The 27,800-nt window shown below is 41.1% G+C and overlaps 1 protein-coding gene and 1 pseudogene across 8 annotated transcripts in view; one reads left to right on the plus strand and one right to left on the minus strand.

The window, feature by feature from the left end:
- Nucleotides 1–6,963: 6,963 nt before the first annotated feature.
- Gm25438 lies at nt 6,964–7,073 on the minus strand (annotated as a pseudogene).
- Nucleotides 7,074–13,764: 6,691 nt separating this feature from the next.
- Crppa (CDP-L-ribitol pyrophosphorylase A) overlaps nt 13,765–27,800 on the plus strand; it is a 308,929-nt gene continuing 294,893 nt past the window's right edge. For 4 of the 8 annotated variants that reach the window (NM_178629.6, NM_001289502.1, NM_001364305.1 and 1 more), the window contains exons 1-2: nt 14,640–15,214; nt 23,536–23,812. In NM_178629.6, the coding sequence (NP_848744.2) occupies nt 14,964–15,214; nt 23,536–23,812 (528 nt within the window). In that variant the 5' untranslated portion in view covers nt 14,640–14,963. Of the gene's footprint in view, nt 15,494–23,535; nt 23,813–27,800 lie in introns of all 8 variants that reach the window. The other 4 variants (XM_011243909.3, XM_011243907.3, XM_011243910.2 and 1 more) reach the window with 3 other exon arrangements.

Raw genomic sequence — 27,800 nt, forward strand, 5'->3', positions numbered from 1 at the left:
TTCACTGAGTTCATGTTTACCTAGACTTTTACTTACTTTTTATTGTATCTTTACCCAGTTTTTGGTACTGGGGTAATTAACAGCTTTGTTGTTGTTGAAGGCTCGGTAGCAGTGCTTTACTTTGTGTTCTACAGAATATAAGGAGGATTTTGCTATTAGCTCTTTAAAGTTCTGTAGAACACAGCAGCAAGTCCACCTGGAGTTCAATATCTAGTTGGTGGGTAGGAGGCTTCTTTTTCAAATTATTGTTTCAGTCTCACAGTTTGTTATTGATTTGTTTTAATTAGTTATCTCACCCTGGCTTACTTTTGTTAGGCCACATGTGTCTAGGAATTCTATCACTTACTAAAAATTTTGTCACTAACTAAAAATATAAAAGTTTTAGGTATGTCTAAATGAGTTTCTAAATTTTATTGGTATCTATGGTAATGTTTTCTTTTTCACTTCTAGTTTTATTAATTTGTACCTTCTTTCTGTTCCTTTTGGTTACTCTGATAGATTTGTTTAGCTTTTCAAAAAAAAACAAACAAACAACAACAACTCTGTGTTTCAATGATTTTCCTTGTACTGCTCTTGAAATTAATTGCTGCCCTAATCTTTATGATTTTTTTTCCCTATCTACTGATATTGGACTTGCTATGTATGAGATCTGATTGTTTTTAAATGCACACACCTATAGCTTTCCTCACAGGACTGTGTGCTGGCTAATTTTATGTCAACTTGATATAGGCTAGAGTCACAGGAGAGCAGGGAGCCTTATTTAAGAAAACACTTCCATAAGATCTGGCTATAGGCAGGATGGAAGGGCAGTTTCATAGTGATTGATATGGAAGGCCTCAGACCATTTTGGGTGGCACCACCTCCAGCTAGGTGGTTCCTGGCTCTATAAGAAAGCAAACTGAAGTCACCTCCATAGCTTCTTGGGAGTCTTCCTCATCCCAGGTCTCTGTCATGTCCTAGAGATGCTACCCGCCTCTCCACCCCTAACAGCTATAGATTTCCACTCATTCTAATGGCCCTCTGGCCCTCTCTCCTCTCTCTCCCCCACATGATCCTGCCTTCCCCATCCCTTTTCCCACCCACTTCCCTCCCCCCATCTTCCTCCTATGACAATTTTATTCCCCATTCTAAGTGAGGTTCAAGCATCCTCGCTTGGGCCTTCATTGTTGTTTAGCTTTTTTGGGTCTGTGGAGTATAGAGTGAGTACCCTAATATCTACTATACGTAAGTACACACTATTCATGTCCTTTTGGGTCTGGGTTATTCCATTCAGGATGATATTTTCTAGTTCTATTCATTTGCCTGCAAAATTCATGATGTCCTTGTTTATAATAGCTGAATGAGTATTCAATTATAAATAAATTATATTTTCTTTATCCGTTCTTTGGCTGAGGGGTATCTGTGTTGTTTCCGGTTTTTGGCTATAAGGAATAAAGCTGCTATGAACATAGAGGAGCACGTGTACTTGTGGTATGATAGAGCATCTTTTGGGTGTATGCCCAGGAGCTTTATAGCTGTATCTTCAGTGAGAACTATTTCCAATTTTTGAGAAACTTACAGATTGATTTCCAGAGGGGTTGTACAAGGTTGCACTCCCACCAGCAGTGGAGGAGTGTTCCCCTTGCTCCGTATCCTCTCTAGTGTGTGTTGACTTTTGAGTTTTTGATCTTAGCCATTCTGATGGTTGGATGGAATCTCAGTGTTGTTTTAATTTGCATTTGCCTGATGACTGAGGATGTTGAACATTTCTTTAAGTGCTTCTAGGCCATTCAAGATTTCTCTGTTGAGAATTCTGTTTAACTCTACCCCAACTTTTAATAGGTTATCTGGTTTGTTGGTTTCTAACTTCTTGATATCTTTACATGTTTTGGACATTAGCCTTCTGTTGGGTGTAGGGTTAGTGAAGATCTCTTCCCAATCTGTAGGCTGCCATTTTTTCCTCCTGTCATTGTCCTTTGCCTTACAGAAGTTTTTCAGTTTCATGAGGTCTTGTTGATCAATTGTTGATCTTAGAGTCTGAGCCATTGGTATTCTGTTCAGGAAATTGTCTCTTATACAGATGTGTTCAAGGCCATTTCCCACTTTCCCTTCTATTAGATTTAATGTATCCAACTCTATGCCTTTGACCCACTTAGACTTGCATTTTGTGCATGTCCAGAGGGCAGTGTTTCACAGACTTCCTTTCCATTCTCCATCAGTTCTCACACTTGTTCAGCCTCTTCCATGTTGTTCCCTAAGCACTGGGTACTTGATAAAATTATCCCATTCAGTGATGAGGTCCCAGCACCTTCCCTGATCTTTGACTGCACCTCTCCATTGACTTTTGCCCAATTCAGAATGCATCCTCCCTGACCAAAGTTGAGATCAGTTCATGATTATAAATATATGAATGAATGTATTGAGAAGGTAACTTGACAACATGTTCATTTAGGGAAATAGCAACAACTGGTTCTCCCACTAGGGCCTATGTTTGCCCCAGATAGCCCCAGATATGCATATTTGACAAGTATTACATTACCAGGCTTAGAATTCCCTCCTGAGGAGCAGGGTTCAAATTCTATCAAAAAATCATTTAGTTACCCTACAACCATCATGCGGCCATTGCACTAGTGGGCATTATTGCCCTGGAAGGTTGGTATTGTTACAGTTAGGGTCTTTCATTGAGTAGGCCTGTTGGTGGGTTTTCTGCCCAGCAACCTACTCAGCATTTTCCAGCACAATGAAAGTTATCCAGTAGGAATGAACTTACCCAGTCATTTAAAAATTGATTTCTTTATGTCCTGCAGCCAAAGAATGTAGTATCTTCAGCAATAGGGTTTTACTGTGAACACATCTTGAATGTTCATGGTATTTCTCACCTATTTGCTTTTTCTGAAGAGAATTTTTGGTTTTTAGCTTTTATTATAGTTTTCTAGCTATTGTTATTTTGAAGACAACCATAAATAATATTTCTAACTGAACTTCTGCATGTATCTGTTGCTAGTATTTAGAACCACATTCATTGGTGTCGCAAGCCTGTATCCTACACCTTTGTATAACTGATAATATCTTTTAATTTATTAATTATTTTTAATACTTTTCTGTGTCAACATATTTTGTGAATAAAAATGTATTTTCTTCGTAGAAAAAAAAGAAAAGAAAGGAAAGCAGTCTGAGCAAGCTTTGTGGAGCAAATCAGTAATCAGCGCTCCTCCATGGCCTACTCATGAGCTCCTGCCTCTAGGATTGTGCCCTGTTTGAATTCTTGTCTTGACATCCTTTGATGATGAACAGCAATATGGAAGTGTAAGTCAAATAAACCCTTTTCTTCTCACCTTGCTTTTGTTCATGGAGTTTTCTCTCAGCAACAGTAACTCTAACAAGGGCAGGCTGCTTTCTTTGTACCTCACAGCACTGACATTGTATCTTCACTTGCTTTACGATCTGAGAACTTTTATAATTTCTGTTTTATTTATTTGATACATCGTTCATCAGTAAGTCTCCTTGAGCTTCTATCTTGATGAAGATTTCTAGTTTTACCCTATTGTGACCAGAGAAAGACAAGAAACTGTTTCAATTTCCTATATTTGGTGAGACTTCTCTTGATGAATGGTGGTATAAAGTGACCATCTATAAAAATCTCTTTTGATTAGTTTTGATTTGGAGTCTATTTTATCATAAATTGTAGCCATTCTTTCCTTGACTTCTACTTCTGTTTTCTTCGAATCACTTTTCCATCTTTTCTCAATTAGGCTGTGTTTGGTTTTGATGGCAAGGTGTGTCTCTAAGCCAACAATTAGATATTTTTTTTTCCTTTGGTCTAGTCTGCTAGTCTGTCTTCTGATTGGTCTATTACCATTCAGTTACTGTTGAAAGGTGTGTATTAATTTCTATTATTTTATTGTTTTTTGCTTCTTTCTTCTTTTATTCCTTTGTATATCACAATGAATGTGTTTATCTTTATTGTCAACTAAATGGATTCCTTTACATATCTTCTTTTGGGTGTGTGCATATGCCTATAGGTATGGTGTGTGTGTGTGTGTGTGTGTGTGTGTGTGTGTGTGTGTGTATTTGTGTGTGTGTTCATGCAAGTGTACGTATGGAGGCTAAAGACTGTGATATCAGATATCTTTCCCAGTGACCCTCCATTTTATTTTTGAGTCAAGGTCTTTCATGAAACAGAAGCCTACAGGTTTGGCAAGATTATCTGGTTAGGGAGTTCCAGGGATCTGTCTGCTTCCTACCTTGTCCATCTACCATAGTCCTGGGTTTACAGAACCATGCCATTTCTTTCACCCTCTCTCAAGTATCCTCTTAGGGCTGGTTTAGTGACAACACGTTTCTTAAATTTATTTTTATTATGGAACATTTTCCTTTCTTCTTCAATTATGACAGGTCATTTTGCTGGATTGCTGGCTACAGTAATCTAGGTTGACAACTAATTGTCTTTTGGACTTGGTTAGTTTTTATTTTCAGCTTGACACAACATAGAGTCACTTTGGAGGAATCTACCATTCTCAGCAGAAGACTCGCCTTGACAGACTGGTGTGAGGGACTGTCTTGACTGATGAGAGATGTGGTAAGGACTAATACATCATCCGCTCCTTGCTTTTGGAGTTTCTGTTGAGACATTATAGTTTGATAGGTTTTCTTTTTACATGTGACTTGGTGCTTCTCTTGCCGCTGCATTCTGTATGTTTAGTTGGGTAATTATCTAACATGAACATTTGTTTCTTGCCTGATTGGTGTCCTGTTACAAGTGTCTCCAGAAGGTGCATGCTTACCACTTTCCCTAAATTTGGAATGTTTACTGAGACAATTAATTGATTGCATTATTTATATCTTTAGCCCCTTTATTTAAAAACTTCATAGGTTAATGGTGTTCAGACTTTCGTATTTTAATTTCTGTCAGTTTCTGAATTTGTTTGTTTTCCATTCCTGATATTCTGTCCTCTACTTGTTCCATGGTGTATGTGTGAGTATGTAGTGAATATATGTCAGAGTACAGGTTAAGTGTACATGTACAAGTCTAAGGAGGACACAGCGTCTTCCTCTGTTTCTTTTTCCCTCTATTCTTCTTTGCCTTATTGCCTTGAAGCAGGCAGAATCTCTAACTGAACTCCCAGCTCACTATTTTGCCTAAGTTGGCTGGCAAGTGATCTTCTGGGATCCACTGCTCTGTACTTAGGTTATCTATTTTTTTTTAAAACTTTATCCTAGTTCTTTGTGAATTTTATATCATGCACCCCAATCCCACTCATCTTCCCCTCTCTTCATACCTAACCTTCACCTTTATAACCTCCTTTCAACATAGGGGAAAAAATCTCATTGTGGAAGTTGTAGTGTGCCAATTTTTTTCCCACCAAATACCCTTTCATCCACACTTCTTTGCTTGCAGATGTTCTTTGCTTGCAAATATTCTTTGCAATGTATGAGGTCTCTGGTTTCTGCTACTCTGTCAACACTGGAACCTCACTTGGACTCCGTTTGCATATCCTATTGTTGCCCTGTGTGATGGAGATCCTGTAGTTTTGGATCTGTAAGACCAGCCCCTTCCTGGACTCCAGCAATTCACCGATGGGATAGATATTGGGGTAGGCCAATTCCAAGTCCTGGAAATGGAATTGAGAGGTCCTGAGCTGGTCAGCCTGCTGGCTCTCCTGTTCTCCTGCCCCCAGGTCCTCTTCACCATCAACCCCTGCAACCAGGGCCAGCTCTACCCTGCTGCCCAGATGAGAGGCAGGGCCTTTCTCCTGAGTGTTGCAGCCAGGGAGGGACACGGCCAGTTCTCCCACTCTCATAATCCTCGAGCCAGCTCTCCCACCTGCAACAGGTGGCAAGGAATGAGGGAAAAGAGGAGGATGTCTCTCCCTAGTCTACACCACCACACAGCCGACAAGAAGCAGAAGTCACTCTCCTGTGGTCACACCCTAGGGCCTGCTCACCTGTAACTCCCCCACCCAGGGCCAGTGCTGCTGTGGTGCAGGACCTGTTCCCCCAAGTGCTGCAGCAGGAAAGGGACAGGGCCAGCTCTCCCACTCTGATGACCTCCAGGCTAGGTTTCCTGTCTTCTGTAGGTGAAAGGGGTGAGAGATGAAGGGAGTCTCTACATTGCCTGTGCCACCACATGGCAGACAAGGGGCGGGGTCATCTCTCCCATGATTTTACCCTTGTCCTGGCTCACCCACATGCACCCCACCAGGATAAGCACCAGGATGTACTGCCCAGACGAGGTATAGGGGCCCGATCTTGTGACTGCTGCAGCTGGTGAGGAGCAGAGACAGCTCTCTGCTCTCATGACCCCATGGGCAGGTCTTTCACCTGCCATAGGTGGTGAGGGGTGAGGGAGAGGAAAGTATCTCTTCCCTGACCATGCCACCACCTGGGAGACAAGCGGCAAGGGACTGCTCTCCCTGGATCATACCCTCAAGGCTGGCTCACCTGCAACTCCAGCAATGTGCAAGGACTGTTTTCTTAAGTACTGAAGCTGGCTAGTGCACAGGGTCAAGTCTTCTGCTCTCACATACTCGGGATCAGTTCCTCCACAATGCCCAGGGGAGGAGTGGGGCCAGGTCTGCACAGCTCTCAGACATGAACATGTTCCTGGGCAGCAGCCCAGACCAGGGGCATGGCCTGGTCTCTGGTGGTAACAGACCCAAGCTGCTGCAGGGCCATGGACTCAAACATGGCCCTTAGTGGCAGAACAGGCCAGGACCCCACTGTGATCCCAGGTGGCATCACCAGCTACTCACATCAGGCTGTTCCCCAGTACCTTCAAGTCTCTAGCTCTGTGTCTCTTCATTGTACCCATATCCTTCTGTTTCTCTTTCTATTCCACTTCTCTACCACTTACTTACTTTTCTTAGTGGTGCCTAGGTTATGCATTATGTCAAGCAGGGGCCATCTTGGTCCTGGTCTGCCTCCTGAAGCTTGTGCAGTGCCGGGCTGGACTGGTGGTCATCTCAGGCTCTCCTTTTTCCAGGGAATGCTAGGCTATTCAGATGTTCAGGTCAGAACGTAGCTGCTCTCCTCTCTGCCACCTACCGACAGATATGTGATACAGCAGGAACACCTGCAATGCCTCTGGGGATTGGCACTGCTAATCTGTCTTTTTACATGGGTGCTGAGGATTAGAACATGGGCAGGCAGCATGTGCTCTTACTCACCAACCTATCTCCTTAATGTCTCAGATGATGGTCAGGTGCTGCTGGGCAGGTAGCATATGCTCTTACTCACCAACCTATCTCCTTAATGTCTCAGGATGGTTAGGTGCTGCAGTGGTTTGAATTGGGATCACCCCCATAGACTTATGTGTTTGAATGCTTGGTCCATAGGGAGTGCCACTATTAGGAGGTGTGGCCTTGGAGTAGATGTAGCCTTGGTGGAGGAAGTGTGTCATTGTGGGGGCAGGCTCTGAGTTCTCCCCTGCTCAAGCTATGCCTAGTGTGGCATTCTTTTTCCTGCCTATGGGTCCAAATGCAGATCTCTCAGATAACTCTCCAGTACCATGTCTGCCTATATGCCACTATGCTTTCTACCATGATGACAATGGACTGAACCTCTGAACCTGTAAGCCAGTCCCAGTGAAATGTTTTCTTTATAAGAGTTGCTATATGACAGGTGTGGTGGCACACACCTTTAATCCCAGCACTCAGGAGGCAGAGGCAGGCGGATTTCTGAGTTCGAGGCCAGCCTGGTCTACAGAGTGAGTTCCAGGACAGCCAGGGCTATACAGAGAAACCCTGTCTCGAAAAAACCAAAAAAAAAAAAAAAAAAAAAAAAAAAAAAAAGAGAGTTGCTATGGTCACGGAATCTCTTCACAATGATAGAAACCCTAAGACAGATGATACAAGCTGATGCAAAACAGGAAATTGCATCTATTTCTGTGAGTACATTGAATGGAGTCTCTTGTGTATGTCCATACAATATGCATAAGAGATTACTTTTACCATATATGCATGAAGAATGTTGTTTGTCCTTTTGCTTGCTACCAGTTGACACTGCTACACTTTGTTATATACAGCATATATGATCTTGGGATTCTTAGTGACAAGATCAAAATTACTGTATTTTCTCCAAGAATAAATCTTAACCAATCTTTTGATCATGGAAGACGATCCTATAGTAATTGGTATGGCAAACTATTTTTTAAAAATTTTTATTAGGTATTTTCCTCATTTACATTTCCAATGCTATCCCAAAAGTCCTCCATACCCTCCCCCCCACTCCCCTACCCACCCACTACCACTTCTTGGCCCTGGTGTTCCACTGAACTGAGGCATATAAAGTTTGCATGACCAATGGGCCTCTCTTCCCACTAATGGCCGACTAGGTCATCTTTTGCTACATATGCAGCTAGAGACACGAGCTCCGGGGGGGTACTGGTTAGTTCATATTGTTGTTCCACTTATAGGGTTGCAGATCCCTTTAGCTCCTTGGGTACTTTCTCTAGCTCCTACATTGGGGGCCCTGTGATCCATCCAATAGCTGACTGTGAACATCCACTTCTGTGTTTGCCAGGCCCCGGCATAGTCTCACAAGAGACAGCTATATCAGGGTCCTTTCAGCAAAATCTTGCTTGTGTATGCAATGGTGTCAGCGTTTGAAGGCTGATTATGGGATGGATCCCCGGATGTGGCAGTCTCTAGATGGTCCATCCTTTTGTCTCGGCTCCAAACTTTGTCTCTGAAACTCCTTCCATGGATGTTTTGTTCCCAATTCTAAGAAGGGGCAAAGTGTCCACACTTTGGTCTTCGTTCTTGAGTTTCATGTGTTTTGCAAATTGTATCTTATATCTTGGGTATTCTAAGTTTCTGGGCTAATATCCACTTATCAGTGAGTACATATCATTTGAGTTCTTATGTGATTGGGTTACCTCACTCAGGATGATGCTCTCCAGGTCCATTTGCCTAGGAATTTCATAAATTCATTCTTTTTAATAGCTGAGTAGTACTCCATTGTGTAAATGTACCACATTTTCTGTTTCCATTCCTCTGTTGAGGGGCATCTGGGTTCTTTCCAGCTTCTGGCTATTATAAATAAGGCTGCTATGAACATAGTGGAGCATATGTCCTTCTTACCGGTTGGGACATCTTCTGGATATATGCCCAGGAGAGGTATTGCGGGATCCTCTGGTAGAACTATGTCCAATTTTCCGAGGAACTGCCAGACTGATTTCCAGAGTGATTGTACAAGCTTGCAATCCCACCAACAATGGAGGAGTGTTCCTCTTTCTCCATATCCTCGCCAGCATCTGCTGTCACCTGAATTTTTTTTTCTTTAAAGAAGCTTTTGTTTATTTTTTTAGTATATGCATTACAGGAAACAAGAAAGCAAGAACAAAGTCACCCAGTCACAAGCAGCTCAGCTCGATGTATTGTTCTAGATCCTGCAAGCGTACACACACTTGGGTAATTGAGATTATACAGTATGTACCATGCTTTCCCCACATTGTGAATATTCACCAATTAAAAACCCCACACTACACAGGGATTTTGATAACCAAGAATACACCATGCCATCTCAATCTGTCAGACAAAATTGTAATCCTGTCTTCCTTGGCAACAGAAATTTCATAGAAGACAAAAATGGCAGCAGGCCTCTAGATAGATGTACTGGCAAAGTTACAATTAAATTCTGCATTCGCTCAGTCTCAGCTTACAAGGAAACACAAAGCAACAGACCACACTAAGTATAGCATTCCTAAGCTTATCACCAGATCTATATACTAGCATATGTAGAAGGGATCTTCCCACTCAACAAATGTATTCCACACGGAGCAGCTGGGAGACACACCTACGGCAGGGGCTCTCAGGATGTCAGTCTCAACACACCTGCAGACCTCGTCCTGTGAACCTGTGTCCCTCCAGTCAGCCTAGCAACATGAATTTCCCCACACTGGCCAGACATGGCTTAGCAGTTCCATGTTCAAGAGGAACCCTTTTGTCAATTCCACCATAGCCATTAGCTCTACTCTTAACCATGTGCTTTCCTTTAGGATGTAACATTCAGATGACAACTGTGCGTAATGAACACAAGATTTTACCACGATGCACATAGGACCCCTGGGTAGAGCTGTCCCCTGGACAGAGGCACTAGCAGCCTTTCCCTCAGCCATCCTCTTCACTGCACAACTCCTAAGTGCAGATGATGCTAGTGAGAGGATTAACAAAGGCCACACCAAGAAAACAGCCCTCCCCAAAGATGAACCTGGCCTTTAGTGACTCTTGCTACTTCTAACATCCTTTAGGCACTGGGACTTACCTCTACTACCTGGCAACATTAAGTGAAATGCACACCCAACCAATGGCTAGACAACTCGAACCAACCAACAGCTACAGTGCCTCTTTCTGAGCACTAAGCTTTGCCCTAGCCCACCTCCATCACTTGGTAACAGCATCTGCTCAAAGGCCAAGCTTAACCTCCATTCCCCCAGTGTGACCATTCCTGTAACAAAATCATCCTTAACAAAGTGGTGTCAGCCCTCTATTTTTACATGTATGCAATACTGTATGCATGTGTGCACATGTGCCACTGCACTTGTGTGGAGGCTAAAAGACAAGCTGTGAATCGCTTTTATCAAGTGGATCCCGGAAATCAAACTCAGATCACCAGCTTAGTAGCAAGCACCTTTACATGCTGAGCCACCCTACCAATCCGTTATGTACACTTTCTCACTGTTTTGAGACAAAGTCTATAGCCCTGGTTGACCCAGAACAGAGATCCACCTGCCTCAGCCTAGAATTAAAGGCATGCATTACCACATCAGGTCTATCATGCACCTAAAAGGCTGGAGACCAGATGTTCCCAGTAAGCACTTTGGCTTCCCCAGCATGTGTACACCACAGTGAATACACTGCACACCTAACAAAGGCTGTGGTCAGACTGCCTTCTAAACAGCAAGGTTCTGGTCCAGCCCCTCTTCCAGTTCTCTCTCCCCCCAGGGGCCATGTGTATGCATCTGTCATGTTTTTGTGGAATATTAACAATTTCACTTCCTAAGTGGTTTTAAGGTTTTTTTCTACAAATTTTAACATAATCTATAAATATGTTTTTTCACTAATTCTACTTTGTCACACACTGGCACCTTTACAGTCTAGGAAGACTGGGTGCTGCAAATTTGGACCTATGTTTTCTATACATTGCAAAGTAAGATGCACAGATATAAGCAACAATGGATAACCTTGTATTACCAAACTTGCATCAGCATTAGGCTCTTCATTCATTTTCTTTCTTCCTCCCTCCTAGACCTGCGCAAACAAGGCTGCATTGCTCAGAAGCGGTTTCTCTTTCTAGTTCCAAAAGACAACACTTCACCATGAGTTTAAACAGAATCTACAACACGTATTATTTACTATGTCTACTTTTAACATACTTTGTGCACTTCTAAACACCTAGAAGGACTAGATGTTTCAGATGAGGACATGAATTTGTCCCCTATATACATAGTAGTACTGAAACCACACACATGTAACTAGTTAGATCTCCAAGTGTCTTCTGGTGAGGACATTCTGGTCTCCGACCTTTCTTCCCCTTCAGCCCATCTTGTGTCCCGTGACATAGGCACCCGTCACTTGGATGATACACTTTCACAACTCTTCAGAAGACAACCTTGCTATGAACTAACAGTCACCTGAATTTTTGATCTTAGCCATTCTGACTGGTGTAAGATGGAATCTCAGGGTTGTTTTGATTTGCATTTCCCTGATGATTAAGGATGCTGAACATTTTTTCAGGTGCTTCTCAGCTATTCGGTATTCCTCAGGTGAGAATTCTTTGTTTAGCTCTGAGCCCCATTTTTTAATGGGGTTATTTGATTTAATTATGGGAATGAATGGGTTTCTCTTTGAGATTTTCATTCCCAAATGAATGCTTGTGTTTACTCACATCTACCTTCTCTATGACCTTAGAGCTCTTTCCTCTTAGTCCACTTTAATGGTCCCCTGTGTATGAGAGAAAATGTGGTACTTGACATAATCCCCAGGGTCCTTCTACTCTGTGCAAATGGCATGACATGATTTTCTTCTTCATGGCCAAATATTCCATTACGGATGCACCATGCATTCCTTATTATTTTTTCATCTTGGACAGCTAGGCCAATTCTGTGTCTGTAAAATTATGACTATTGCCTTGATTAATAGGGCATGTACATTATTGTAATCTGAATTTATTTACTCAGGGAAGCACAAGAAAAATCTAGCTTGGTCATATGGTAGTCCACCTTTTAATTTTTGTGGTACTTCTATACTAACTCCTTGTGGTTGTTTGAATAGGCATGGTTCCCATACACTCTTCTGTGTGAATGCTTGGCTTTTAGGGAGTGTCATGATTGTAGAGAGGATATCGAGTGTATTGTATGGGTGCTTCACCTGTCAATTAAAGCAAAACAAAACCAATGGCCTATCGTGTAGAATAAAAAGTGGGACATCCAATAGGTAGAAAGAATTCTGGGATAGAGGGAAGTGGGAAGAATCTCAGGGGAAGATGTGAGGAGGGCAGACCCATGGTACCTCAGCAGAGAAACCAGTCATGTGGCAGAGTGTAGATGAGTAGAAATGGATTATTTTAAGTTATTAGTTAGGAAATAAGCCTAGATATATGGCCTAAGTATTTGTAAATATATTTTGAGTTTGAGTTGTTATTCTGGGAGCTTGAGGCTGAGGAAAACAGCCCATTACACATTATTAGGATATATGATCTTATTGGAGTAGGCGTAGCCTTGTTGGAGGAGGTGTCACTGTGGTGCGGGCTTTGAGATCTCATATGCTCAAGCTATGTCCACTGTGGCCCACGGTCCTCATTTCTGCTGCCTGCAGATCACTATGTAGAACTCTCATCTCCTTCTCAGTACCATGTCTGCCTGCATGCCACCATGCTTCTCATCATTACTATATTGGAGTGAACCTCTGAAACTGTAAACCAGCCCTAATTAAATGTTTTCCTTTATAAGAGTTGCTGTGGTCATGGTGTCTCTTCACAACAATAAAATTCTAACTAAAATAGTCCTATAAAACGGACTAATTTAAATTTCCATAAGCATACTAGGCTTCTTTGCCTGCATTCTTGCCAGCCCTTTTTTCTTGTAAAAGTTCCATCCTTTTGGGTGGCTCGCTCCATAACTCACGCGCTCATTTCACAAACCCTACATTTAACATATCCTACCATAATAAAACTTAATGGCTAACACCACAAGACACATAAATAATGTACCCCCATGCACAGATTTAAAAAATTCTAACCAGCAACCACATTGGAAAGGCCAAAAGCCATGGGTTTTATGGAGTCCAGTTCCCCTGGTCGTCTGTCTGCCTCTTGTGCTTTCTGCCTGCTGAGTGTGCTGCTGTCTCTGGGCTGGTCACTGGGTTTTGTAAGTAACATAATGTGTTAGTTCATAAGATGCGATGGAGCCTTCTCAAGAGTCTCCTTTGAGCAAGCTCTAACAAATCAAACACCCAACTCCCTAGCAAAGAGCTCTTTCCTAGACTCAATCAGTCTTTTTGCCCCCCCCCCCCCGCCCCCAGCTTCACTCTGTCTCTCAGTCTCTCTCTTCCTTGCACACTCCTGCCTCCTGGGAAGGAAACATTCAAGCATTGCAATACAAACAAGCAAGCTATAATGCTTCCTTTTCATCGAAGGGTCAAGAGTTCAACAAACTTCAGTTAACACAGAAGCTGTCCATTAGTCATAATGAAAGCAACAAAAGAAAGTGCTTTAGAATATTAGACAAAAGAGGGTAAGAGAAGAGAATTTTTAAAAAAATTTCGTATGCTTTCAATTGGCAAAGTTGATAAAAACAATGAGATTTAATACTATAACTGGGTAATTCAATCCTCAAGTTTTTGTTTTTATGATTCTAATTTAGCTATTGATGGGTGAAGATTGATAATATACATGGTCAAATAATTCCTTTTCCCTTGTCATTATTCAATCAGCAGTTCCTTCAGTAAGTATTAGGCCCCTGTCACATTCCTGAAGCTGGGCATACAACCCAAACCCAAAGCAAAGCTAGGGCATGCTCTCATGAATTCCACATTCCAGATCCTGAATACAGTGGTGCCTGGCACTCGGAGTACCCATTCTGTTTCATCAACATTTCCCAGAAGGATAGTCCTAAATAAGCACTAGATGAGCACCAGGCCTGAAACTTCTCAACGCTTGCTCGTTGCACCTCTAAACCGAAGATTTATGGTTGCCTTGCCATCATTGGCTGTGCAGTCTTACATAAGTTACTTAGCACCCACGTTCCCCTGTCAGTGAAAATGACCACTAGAGGTTTTTTTTTTTTTTTTCTTTTTCCTGTTAACAGGAGATGTGTGTTGATTATTCAGTAGTGAGTGTGGTTGCTGTCCCCCTCTGGTTACAATAAAATCACACTTGCCCAATAGAATCACCTGTGGAATTTAAAAACATTCAAATCTTAAAATCTTAAAATTTGAGTGTGGAATACAGAATTCAAGGACACTCTACTTGGTTGTTCAAAGGTGCAGACAGACAGGTCTGGGAATCAACCTTGCAGTACGGATTCTAGACTTTGCCTAGCCATTTGTCTTTCCACTTGGTAGAATCAGGGTGCCATCTGTGGATAACGAAATTCTTATGACCGAGGTGCACACATATGGGTCTTGAACTGTACCTTGAATACAATTATTTCCGACTTATCTAGAATGGGGCCCATGACTGTGCTGTGCATAGCTGCCTGTGTGTGACTGTCAAATCTGTAAGGACTGCTACTGCAGCCTCGGCTCGACCTGCCCGGAGGGATAGAGGGAAGAGCAGGAAGAGCATTGCTGCCTAGGGGCGCTGGGCCCAGGCTGGGAAGACAAGGCTTGCTGGCTTCCTCCGCGATCAGCACCCGAGGCCACTTTCCCCGAGTCCGCTCGGCGCCGTTCCTGGCCCAGTGCGACCCTTGATCTCGTCCCAGGGCCGGTGCTGGCGTCTCGCTCTCGGTTTCCATCTGCACCTCGAGCTTCTGCGCTCTGCCTGCTATGGAGCCTGGGCCGTGCAGCAGGCCCGCTGAGCCTGGGCATTGCGTGAGCGGCCCCGCGGGCGCGGGCTCAGCGTTCCCGGAGTCCCCGTTGTCCGTCGCTGGGGCGGAGCCCGGGAACCGCCCTGGAACCGTGGCCGCCGTGCTGCCGGCTGGGGGTTGCGGGGAAAGGATGGGCGTCCGCACCCCGAAGCAGTTCTGCCGGGTTCTGGAAAGGCCGCTCATCAGCTACACTTTGCAGGCTATGGAGAGGTAACTGGCGCCAGCCATCCGCTCCCCCCGAGCCCAGGATCATCCCCAACAGGCAGCGTGGCGGGCAGCGCCGGGCCTGGGGCCCTGGCTAACCAGTGCATGGGGACCCAGGGACTTTCGGTTCCCACGCAGGCCCCGCGGGGCCCGAGGAATACCTGCTCTAGGAGCGCCTGGGGCACAGTGCCACCGCGCATGCGTGAGCCTGAGAGTCCTAGCCGCACCTCCAGTTTCCTGGGCAGGCACGTTTCTTCTGGGAATCAGGCATGGCTAAATAACCAGGTAGTAGAGAGAAAAGCAGAGTTAATTCCAGCCTTTCAATAACGGGAGGTGATTGGATGGTGAGGTTGAGGCCAAGACACCCTAGAAAAGAGACTGAAATTAGTTGATTCCAGAAATAATGAGCAGTGTCAGGAAGGCTGTGAAGAAACTGTGAGAGGAGAAAAAGATGAGTTACTTGTGTTGTGATGTGATGGGGCTGAGGCGAGACTGAAAGGGAAGATTATGAAGGTGCTTAAGTTCTGCAAGATCTTTACTCTTTTGAAGTCAAATGGACAGTTGTGACGATGCCTTTAAACCTTGAATCGGACTGGTTACATTTCAAGATAGATGCCAATATTTAGCATAAGTAACGATTACAGGAGGCTTCCATAGAGACCACTGTCCTTGGCATTTTGTTCAGAAGAGTAACAACTCCCAATACACTTCAAAAAGTCAAAGGGACACAGTAATTTCTCAGGAGATTATTTTACTTTCCGAGCATTGGCATTTGGTAAATGGAAGTGCAGGGCTGCAATCATCCTTGATTAGAGTAATCAAGACCGGTGGTTACATCCGAAACTCAGTCAGACCTGGAAACGATTCCAGTTCCTACCCCTGTCTGTGTCTTTTATTTCTCTGCATAGTACAGGGGTTGCTTCATACCGCCATCTTACCAATAGCACACACCTCCAAAGTTCTAGCGCCACACTCATCCTGGCAACGCTGACCATCTTTCTAGAGATGGACAATGACATGGCTTGCAATGGATATTGGCAGCAGATCTCTGTCTGCTTGGTGGTTATATGCAGGGAGTTGTAGACTGTTTTTCATTTAACACTTTTTCCCTTGGGGGAATACTTTCAGTTAATTTGCATTTTTGCATGTACCAAGGTAGCCTGAGATAGGTGAACACTAAAAATTAAATCTTTTAATGTAAAAGAGTGTTTGGAAAGGGGTTATTTGTGGAAAATACAGCAAAAGGACATTTGCTTTCCATTTTTGCTTAATTTATTACAGCAGTTTGAAATCCTAATAGCCCATTAGGGAAATTGAAATAAATTATAACAGCTTATATAATTCAAGGAACATTCATTATGGGTTTTCTTCTTCTCTTTTTGGTTTATTTTTTTGTTTGTTTGTCGAACAAGGAACTGAGATCAGGAGTCTTGGTCCCTCATGCTTCATGACACCACTATCAATGAAGAAATTTTGTTTCAGGAAGCCATGTGATGAAAGTATTGTATGTCTAGGGCATACAACTCTGTGAAGAGGTCCAGTTCAGGATGATTGGCCTATGTACCCAATTTTTACTGGATTTGAAGTTGGAAATTGTTTTATCACTCATAGTCATTGACTCGGAACCCACAAATGTAGCATAGTAGCGTAGTCCCCACAGTGGGGTGACCTGAACCCTTTTGCGATGGGACTGGTTTAAACTCCACAGAAAGAAGCAGCAGCCACTACACTGATGAGTCAGAAACATATATTGAGGACCATACAGAATGCTGTTGCTCATCTTCCTGCCAGAGGAGAGGCAGGGTGATGGTATGTCTCTCTAGGTATGTGTAGGTATGTCTTTCTAGGTATGTCTTACATGTCTAGATGTCTCTCTAGGTAGGGTTATAGGATGGAATTGACTGTTTAATGAACTTTAGGTTAAGGACTGGGGTAAGTGTCTTTTACTCTGCTGGGTAACAGCTTTATTTACCTGGAAATGTTTAAGATGTTGACTGGGGTTAAAGTCAGCTAGGAAAAACCTGCAGCTAGCTGGGTCATAGAGGGTTAAAGCACTGCTTTTTACTGTTGTTGTTTGTTTGTTTTGTTATTGTTTTTTAAGATGAAAAAAAATGGGGTTGATGACTAGGGGACCATAGAAATACAAATTCTTACCAGTAATGAGATTTTTGGTTTCAAAATATTTAAGAGAAGGAAATGTTAATTAGAAGCGTAGGTTACTGTGGAATATCTTTTAAAGAGACAATATTATGACCACACAAGACCAAAGAATTGAGGTGACCTGCAGCTATGCTTATGTAGACGTAGGCTCTTCTTCCTCAGTCAGTAAGTGCTTTGACTGTCCCTTCCCTTCAACTCTTGAGGCTTCTTGAGCTCTCTTAGGTACCCTGCTTAAGACAACTTGTTCCTTGACATGGTTCATGCTTATCAAAAAATTATAACTGAACTTCTGATATCACTTTATAGGAAGATGGTCCTATATAGCAATAAACTAGCAGTCCAACTCCATGACCAGTATCTCTAGTTTTAGTATGGTGGACTAGTCTTTATCTAACAGATGTGATTCAGTAGATCAGTATGTGTGTCTAATAGAAATATAAACTTGTGATTACAATTCACCCACAGCCTCTCTTAAGGCTTGGAAACCAAGGATGTCCCATGCTTAGAATTTTTTTTAAAGACTGCAAGGTATATATTTCAATGTATTAACTTATAGTTTATTTAACTTTCTGCTTTCTATATTTTTTATTTAAACCATTGCAAATTCTGTTAGTTGGATAGATGGGAATTACATAAGTTTTTCTCTAAATGAGCCATATTGATCATGTGAGTTAAACTGAGATAGTAAAAATGGGAGAGGGGAGAAGTGGTTGCGAGATAGTATTGATCCTGGTGATTCATGATTCAGAAGGAGAAGGTGCCTAGGATAGCTTTAGTTGAAAGGTAGTTCAATTTGAGTCATTAAGAAGGTCGTGTCTGATTCAAGGGGAGAAGAAAAGCCGTTGTGTTTTGTGAGGGTTACAGGATAAGAGCTTTGTGTTACTTTCCCTTTGAGACTTTCAAAAACAGTCGAAGACCCTTGGCTGTGAAGCTCCCAGAACAGCACCAGAGGAAGAAGGCTTGCTGTGGCTAAGGGGATAGCAACCTGCCTTTCCCACTAACTCAACATTCTATCCTAAAACATCAAAATAGACACAAAGAGGTGGGATTCTATAGACAAGTCTCCAGTGCAATGCAGAGTCAAGTTTCCATGAAGGCAGTCATGGTGGAGAGCAGCAGCTGCCACTGTCCCTTTAAGGCTGCATTTCTGCAGCCTGGATGCAAGTATTCTGTAGGTGTTAACTTGGCTTGATTTTCCCCAGGTTTGTAAGTAAGCATTTGTATAAATGTTCTGCTTTCAACCGGCTTTATTAAACTATCTGAGCAGAGTATGCTTGCAACCTTATTCCAGGAGAAAATAACTTCTGAGATATTATATTTCCTCCTCAAAATGTCTGTAGGTGTTACGGAGCTTGGGGCTACGTTTATATTTGCTATGGAATGTGCCAGGAAGGAAACAATCATGCGGATTTGATAGAATTGGGCTGCCGGGGGTTTGGTGTGGGCTTGTTTTCAGCTCAGAGGTAGGCTCGATGCTTCTATTCAGCAAGTATTTACTCAGTGTGCACTGTGTGAGGCACTTAAAGTCTTTTTACAGTCTCATGATTTTACATTATTAAAAGTCTTCTGCAGAATTAAAATTTAATTCTATGACTTGAAAAGAATGTGAATAAATCCTTTGGAATACAAACAGTACTTAACAAAAGCTTGCAGGCCCTGGGTGTATTCTGGGTTTGAACAAAATAGCATTGTAAGCCCACTACCGCTTGAGTGGTATGAAGTGGTGTTCTCTGAACCTTTACTTTTTTTGAGGAAATTTTCCCCATTTTATATACATTTTATTCTCATTTCTATTTAGCCTTGTCAACAATACTGAATTTAACTTAATAGGAAACTGTGATGATGCATAATGGTTCCTGTAACACACACTTTGAAAAATGGTGGTTTAAGTCATTTTAAAGCTGCCTACAGTGGGCCACACCTATAAATCTGTCAGTCAGGAGGCTGATGTGGGAAGATTGTCATGTGTTTGAGACTAGCTTGGTGTAGGTAGTGCATTCCAGGGCAACCCGTATTAGACACTGTCTCACCAACAGTAATACCCCACCCAAAGCCCCAGATCCATCATAAATTCAATTTCATGCCTTGGGGCTAGAAAGATGACTCAGTAGCTAAGAGCACTTTTTGCTCTTGCAGAGGATTCAGGTTCAGTTTCTAGCACCAACATGGCAGTTCACAAACATCTGTGCCTGTCTTGTAGTCTCACTGGACTGTATGTGTATAGTGAACATACATATGTGCAGGCAAAACACGCACACACTTAAAAAATATAATTGCCCGGGACTGGTCTAACCCTACAGCTCTAGCTGTTTATCATTACTTACATCTAATTTAATTCATTTGAAACAGAAGGAATCATTGAACAGATATTTGAATGCTTATGTTCTGTGTTAGCCTTTCATTTTTCTTCTTGGCTCTTTTGTATTTCAGTTGACTATAATTTTTCATTAAACTTTTAAAAGTTATCTCAGCTGAATTCTCTGAAAGAACATGCAATGGAAACTAACAAGATCTATCAGCTTAGGAATCAACTTCATGTCTTGCTTTATACAAAAATTCTGCCACTAAGCTGAATATATATTATAATTTTTCAATAGTAAAAAGAAGGTAACATGGGACCACATTAAATAATCAACACATTTTTTTGGCTTTTAACAATTTCTCCCTTCCTTCCTTCCTTCCTTCCTTCCTTCCTTCCTTTCTCTTTCTTTCCTACTTTGTTTTTTTTTCCTTCCTTCCAATATCCCTTTTTTCCTCCCCTCCTCTTCCTCCTCTTCATCTTCCTCTTCTTCATTTTTCAAGACAGGTTCCCATGTGTAGCTCTGGCTATCTTGGAACTTGCTTTATAGACTAACTTGGCCTTAAACTCATATAGATTGCCCTGCCTCTGCCTCCCAAATGCTGGGATTAAAGACATGTGCCACCATGCCCCAGATTAATCGTTCCTTAAAAGCATTTTTCTTAGTTATGTAAGTATTTTTTTCTGTCCAGTCAGCAGATATTTATTAACGTATGGTGTGCGATATAAAGAATGCTGTACTTCTGTGCTCACTATTGTTTCTCCTGCCTTGCATAAGGGAGGACATATGCCAGATGCTTGTTTGACATTGGTTGAATATCCCAGTAAATAAATGAAAGAAAACTTTCTTTTGTTGGCATTTAGAAATTATAGGAGATCGACTGTTTTACTGCAAAGGCAACCATGCCACATGTTTTAACCCTGGTCACAGAAATGAAGTCTTAGCTGCAGAATGGTCCAGAATGACATTTTCTCTCCTAGATGTTAGACTTGCCCTCTGAGGCAGTACTGTAGTTTCCTCCTGCTGTGACCATGGGCAGGCCATTACCTCTGTGTCCTCAGGAATAACATTGAGACCATAGCAATATATCCCAAAGAGCTGGGTGTAGAGGTATCGTATGCAAAATCCTCAATATAACCCATAGACACTAGCAAAGATGCCATATTTTTTTTGCTGTGTCTATAACTAATATTACTGAAAGTAACGTATGTGCCAGGTACTGGGATGTGGTCTTTCTGAGAACCAGGAACCTATGAGAGAGAAAATGACAGACTACAGCATGGCATGTAATAACGTTTGGGAGATGAGTCTTTTGGGAGTGGAAGGAAAGGAGGTTGCACCCAACTTTATGGTCAGAGAAGGTTCCTGGATTGGACTGTGTCTCGACCTGAGGAGCAAGTAAGGCTCAGGAGTGGGTTGGTAGGCTAGGGAGAGAAGGAAGGGCAGTATTGAGAAACAAGAGAGCACCACAGAGACATGCTAGTAAGAGGATATGTTGCCCTCTATGTTAGCTTTCTCAACAGTGTGAGAGGATCAATTTAAGTGAGGAGAAGCTTGCCTTTACAGGGGATGCAACCTGTTATGTGGGGGAAGGCAGTTGAAGTGGGTCAGCAGAACTAACAGCATGTAGGCTGGAAACTGGCCTGACTTCAACTTTCAAAGACCCTGTGACTCACTGATGACAGCTTTGTCTCTTGCCCCTAAAGGTTTTGTGATACCTTAAAATAGCATTCCTAGTTGGGGATCAAATCTTCAAATATAGGTGCCTGTATGGTCATCTCAGACCCACATTACTTTTCTATCAGGGAGCAGCTAGGCATGAAAGAAGAGGGTCATGCAGAGGGATGGCCTGTGTGTTTATGGGGTAGAGAGGAGGCAGTAGTTCTACACAGGTCTGGGCCAGAAACTGTAGTATGTCCCTAGGGTTTGAACTTGAGAGGGATCAACCAGAAGTAGCAAGAATAAACTGGGTTGGGATAAGATGAGACAGCTAAGACCCCATCCATGAAATATCAGATGTGAGAGATTACAAGAACGAGGGATTGAGCCAGAACCTTTCAGAACAACACACTGAAGGGTGGAGTGGGGACTGCAGAGTGGTGGCTTTCCAGTTCCTATAATCTTTGTGAATAGTATAATTTCCACACTGCCAGGGTGGGGTAAGTTCAAGAATTGTCAAGGATGACATTGGTATGTGGGATGGACTAAGCAAACCAAAGAAAAATTTACAAGTAATCTCATTCTGTAGTTTTAGAATTGTCAAGGATGACATTGGTATGTGGGATGGACTAAGCAAACCAAAGAAAAATTTACAAGTAATCTCATTCTGTAGTTTTATCACTTGGAAAGACTAGGGTTTGCTCATGGGCATTTTATAATATCGCATTGTTTTCGTTATTGAAGCCTTCTTGAAATGTCTGAGAAAATATAAAAGTAATTGAATCCTAAAGGAGTTTTAGGATATAAGGTGAAAAGCAAGAAAACCAGTGCATAAGTGTAAGATGTTTATTCATTCAATAGACACTTATTGAACACCTGATAAGAGTTTTGTATCAAGCAATGTACAAGGCAGATATATGTGCTAGCACATAGATGGATACCCCATACTACAGAGGATGAATCTAAACCAATGAACAAAAGAGAATGCTGTTTCATCAATGAAAAAGAGGCATTTTTCTGTCTTATGTTCATTTTGAATAAAGTAGAAATATAGAAAGGTATATTCTAAAGTATGAAAGATAGTAAAGGAATTATATGAATCTTGCATAACTTAAAATATATTCCATAAATTATCATGTAAATGTCTTCTGAAAAGTACTACCTCTGTAAGAGTCACCATAGAGGTGTCTGTGAATCTCATACAGATTACAAAACTTAATGTATGTTAAGTGCATTTCTTGTTATCTCTCATTTTGAAACTTTACCTTTAGTACTTAACTATTCTAGCATGACCATATAGGGTTCATAGGCTCATAACTTTATTTATTTTTCTTACTTTAAGTTGAATTTTATACTTGGCATGTAAAATATAAGAAAATTTAAGTGTCTTTTACTCTGAATCGACTGATACTGTGGCTCAGAGGCGCTTGTCCTGGTTTTGGCCCATGGGAACATGCAGGTCCCTAGTGTCACTTGCATGCTAGTGCCGGTACCTGTTAAACTTGTTTGATTCCGGAGCCACTATGGACTGTGATCAGTCTGGTGGAGGTCTGTATGAGATCAGCTACCTAGTTTTAATATTTGTGTGGTTGGTTGCAGCTCATGCAACATCTTGAAATAGTCAGTTTGTAAAACTCAATAATGTTTTATACTGTTCTTACCTCACTGAAGGATAAAATAGTAGGAAAAATATAAATTTAAAAGCACAATCTTTTGTATATTTTCTCAAACAATTTACAGAATGCCATTTGTAGCTGGGCGTGGTGGCCCACACCTTTAATCCCAGCACTTGGGAGACAGAGGCAGAAGAATTTTTGAGTTTGAGGCCAGCTTGGTTTACATTGTGAGTTCCAGGACAGCCAGGGCTACACAGAGAAAAATCTGTCTTGAAAAACCAAAGGAACGCCCCCCCCCAAAAAAGCCATTTGTTCAAATGTAATTGAAGTGAAAAATCTCATGTATCTAACATATGGGATAGCAAGCTTTATGTACCATTCCGTGTAAGATAATACAGTGTGAAAAATCACCTTTATTGATAGTGTGAGATGCTTATTGATTCCAAGACTTCATACTAAAGCATAACAACTGAGCTTTCAGGATTAATCTCCCAATGTAGATCAATTGATACTTATTTATACTGAAAATTCAGTTTTCTTTTATGTGCTTTAGAGTTCGTTTATATTAAATGCTCACATGCTTTCTTTGTAGAGTATGCTGGATAAAGGACATTGTTGTGACAGTGACAGGGGAGAACATGGAAGCAATGAGAAGTATCATCCAGAGGTATGGGCATAAGCGCATCTCACTAGCTGAGGCTGGAGCCACGCGCCACAGATCAATTTTCAATGGACTGAAAGCCCTGGCAGAAGATCAGCCAGACTGTAAACTCACTAAGCCAGAAGTGGTGATTATCCATGACGCCGTGAGACCTTTTGTTGAGGAAGATATCCTCCTGAGAGTTGTCTTAGCAGCTAAGGAACATGGGGTGAGTGTTTGACACTATAATGGGTAAGGGACAAACATGGTGGTGTGGTCACTTTGCTAAATTTTGATAGAAATATATTTAACTGTAAGTGGGAACAATGACCTGAAGACATTTCTTTAGGGCTGTCATAACATTGCTGACTGTGAGACATGGATTTCATTTATTATATCATTTATCATATTGTGATATGAGCTATGGAGAGAAGACTAGACTAATGATATAATTAGAATATATACCTATTATGTTCATCCAGTCCTTCTTTTTTCCCTTATAGTTAGCTCTTCTTTTTCTCTTTAATGCTACCTGTACCGACATGTACACTTGTTTGCATATATACATACATTACTGGCTAGATTCTACATTTTTGGAAATATCTAGTTTATTTCTTCATGAGATTGTAGATAATGGACATAAGTTGAAAAAAGGATATAAAGCTTTTTTTCTAGTTCTAATTCTGTTCTTAAAATTACTTTTTAGTTTTGGTAGTGGTGAAGTGTATTTAGTATATTTAGTACTGAAGCTGTAAAATATAATGTACAGTTTCACAATTTCCATTTCAATACCAATTCTAACTGTATGTATTTTCATTAAGTTATATAGACTTTGGGTCTGGTTATTTTGTTGTGTGATGTTTTATTTATTTAACATTTTTCATAATGAAATTTGTGTATATATACATACATATATACATATATATATATACACACACAAATAGAACTTTAATAAGTGAAATTCATAAGCTGTTGTATTTCTGCATAGAAATCTGGCAGAAGGGCAGGATATTCACAATTAACAAATATCTGGCCCATGGAACTTGATTTTGTACTTCGAGTCTGTCAGCAATGGCTTATTTCCTAGAATGAATAGCCACCCATGAGTTTGGCATCATGTATACTAGTCATTTGAAGAGGACATGATTGTTTTCCATTCTTTGTCACTTGGGTAAACACAGTCTGAGTAAAAACCTATCATAGCTATCTGTAGAACATGTTTACTTTTTTTCTGTCCATCATGTAAGCTTCTTTAAATATGGGCACAGATATCAAATTGAAGTTTGCAGTTTATGTTTGAGACTGAGGAAAAATATTGTGTAGCACTATTCCAAGGAAGACATGAACAAATGTCTGTTCACCCCAAATAGGGAGTCAATGACAGGTTAAAGCAAGGATACTACCTGTGGTGGTTTGAATAAGTTTGGCCTCCATAGATACATGTGACTGAGTGCTTGATCCATGGAGAATGGTACTACTAGGAGATATGGCCCTGTTGGAGGAAGTGTGCTACTGTGGGGGCAGACTTTGAGGTCTTCTAAGCTCATGCTATGCTTCCTGCTGTGATGATAATGGACTAAACCTCTGAAACTGTAAGCTAGCCCTAATTCAATCTTTGCCTTTATAAGAGTTGTCTTGGTCATGGTGTCTGTTCACAGCAATAAAACCCTAAGTAAAATACCACCAAAGTCCAACTTGTTGAACCAAGAATTTTAGTTGGTGTTATTTACAAAAACATGTAGATTTTCAGGAGCTGCATCACTCAAAGCCTACTCCAGCATGGGTACAGGAGTTCTGGAAACATTGCATAACTCTATAGGTTGCCAAGTTAACAGTAAGTTAAATAAGTTACCACTTAAGCTCCACAGGTTGGAGAGGGCCTTTCACCAGGGAGCTTATTTGGTCTCTGTTTTGTCCAGGCAGTTCAGCGGGTCTTTTTTTCCAGATAGTTTCTTCTAAGCATCTTGTCTGAGCTGCCTTTTCTAGGCAGCTCCACCTGTCTGAGAGTCTTCTAGGCAACTTGACTGTTCTGTCCCTTTCAGTTGCTGCCCTACTACTTACTATTTCTATAACCAGTGTACTGGGGAGAAACATGGAGTCTCTGATCAGTTTCAGAGACTTCCTGAAAACTCTAAGTTGTTTACTTCCTGAGGTTAATGCATTTTCCTCCAGGCTGTAGGTTTGCCTTTGCAGAAATGGCTACTTAACATATAGAATTAGTTTAGCTTAATAGAACTCAGATACTGTTTTTGTATTGGGAGTCCTCTTGGTTATGTCTTAAGTGACAGATTATTTTTCTTTTTCTAATTAATATGCTGCGGGTGTCATTGTTCTATGCAATTAATAAAGCCCATCAAAATGTATAGCAGGTAGTTTTTGTTAAGTGTGTCAAGGAGAATTCTTGAAAAGAAGCTGTCTGTAAAAAGTAGATTGACTGATGAGAGCTGTGGTGGAATGGAGGGCTTGGGAACGTGGAGGTTGGAAGACTTGCCCAGATATTATCTCTAGCTAGCTTTAGCCTCTGGGAGTAGCCATTCGTTGTTCACCTCTGTGCTGGAAGTAATATCCTGTGACTCATGATAAAAAGCCTTTGGCATCTATTAATTTAGCAGAACACTAACTTGCACCAACCCCAAAGCTAAGATTGTCATCAGATAGCATCCATGGCTGATAGAAGAGCTTTCTCCATTTTGCTGTTATTTCCTGTGTGATATTTTGACTAGTACATTTGAAAAGTGTCTTGATTTATGACTTTCTCTGCTTTGTTACTAATAAAAACTTTATGAAACTACTTCCATGTTGGAACATGAAATTTAAAGTAACCTAAATTTGTGTTCTCAGGCTATGATTAGTCAAATTTGGCTCCAGAATAAACTATCTTCTATTCCTATTGAGGTGAGAGCTATTTTTTTTTTTTTGACAAACATTTGTGGCAATTCTTATAAAGTGTCATTTTCTTAAACTGTGACTCAAACTATTTTTAAAATTTAATCACATATATATTTTAAAATCAAAAACTTGTATTTTTAATGAAATCTGGGTCTTCCTAATTACATTTAGAAGCAAAACTTTATGACATTAATTTTTGGAAAAGGCATAAGAAATATGGTTTCTTTTGGAGACATTGCCTTGGTTTTGTGGATGTGAAAGGATGCTTTTCATGAATGGTAAAATCATGAGTTTCATATGTGTATTAAAGATTTTCTTCAATTTATTAATGATTAACTAGATGTTACAACTGGTTCAAATTTAAATCCAGAAAAGACAAACTTCTATGCAATAAAAATCAGTTCTTAGATGAATTAAAAGACAGACAAAGCTGGGATTTCTATGAAGGAGTCACTCAGACCACATTAGACAGAACATATTTACATGTTTGAGCATTGCTTTAATTATTTGAAAGCTTTAAAATGATGATGAGCTCAAAGGCTATATAGTGTGGGAGGGTCTCTAAGAAACAAGTTTGTCCACTGATGCAATCTGTGACCTGCACTTAAGTTTTCATAGGGGGCTGGGAGTGCTTATAATATTGTCCTGGTAGCTTCAGTTATATGTTAATGATACTTCTTGTCAACTTAGACTTGTAATCATGAAGAGGCAAATACAGTTTAGATAAGAGTAGATGGATTTCTACAAGGGGTGGTAAATAATGCCAATTTTTTAAACCTGTCCACAGAACGTGAAGAGTAACCTGAGTCATGTTGGCCTAAGACATGAGCATTCTATTGACCACTCAATTAGAGCTACTCTATACATTCCAATTTGTTTAAAAACTATCACTAGAGATGGGATACTCCAAGCAACTAAAAATAAGGTTGGCTGCATACAAAAGCTTAGAAGTGTTACCAGGACCCAGTTTGTCTTTGTGTATATTCTCAATTCCACATGTAGGCAAGATGGCTTCTATAAGCCCAGTGGCTAGATTATTACAGGACTACCTCTTACTGTTAATGGTAATTTGAGTATAAAATATTAAGTGAATGTTTTTTTCCCATTACCTTAAAAATAGATTATGAAATTCTTTCCTGTTTTGCTTTTTTCTCTGTTTTGATAAGTTTGCAAAAATAAAATTAGACTTTTAAAATTGTTTTCCCAGGGACATGGAGAGATGGTTTACTGGTTAAGAGCATGTATTATATGACGCTTGCAGAGGACTGAGGTTTATATCCTAGCGTTTCTGTCTTGTGGCTCAAAACACCTGTAACCCAAGCTTCAGA

This window comes from Mus musculus, chromosome 12 (assembly GCF_000001635.26).
Source record: "Mus musculus strain C57BL/6J chromosome 12, GRCm38.p6 C57BL/6J".
Taxonomy (NCBI): Eukaryota; Metazoa; Chordata; class Mammalia; order Rodentia; family Muridae; genus Mus; species Mus musculus.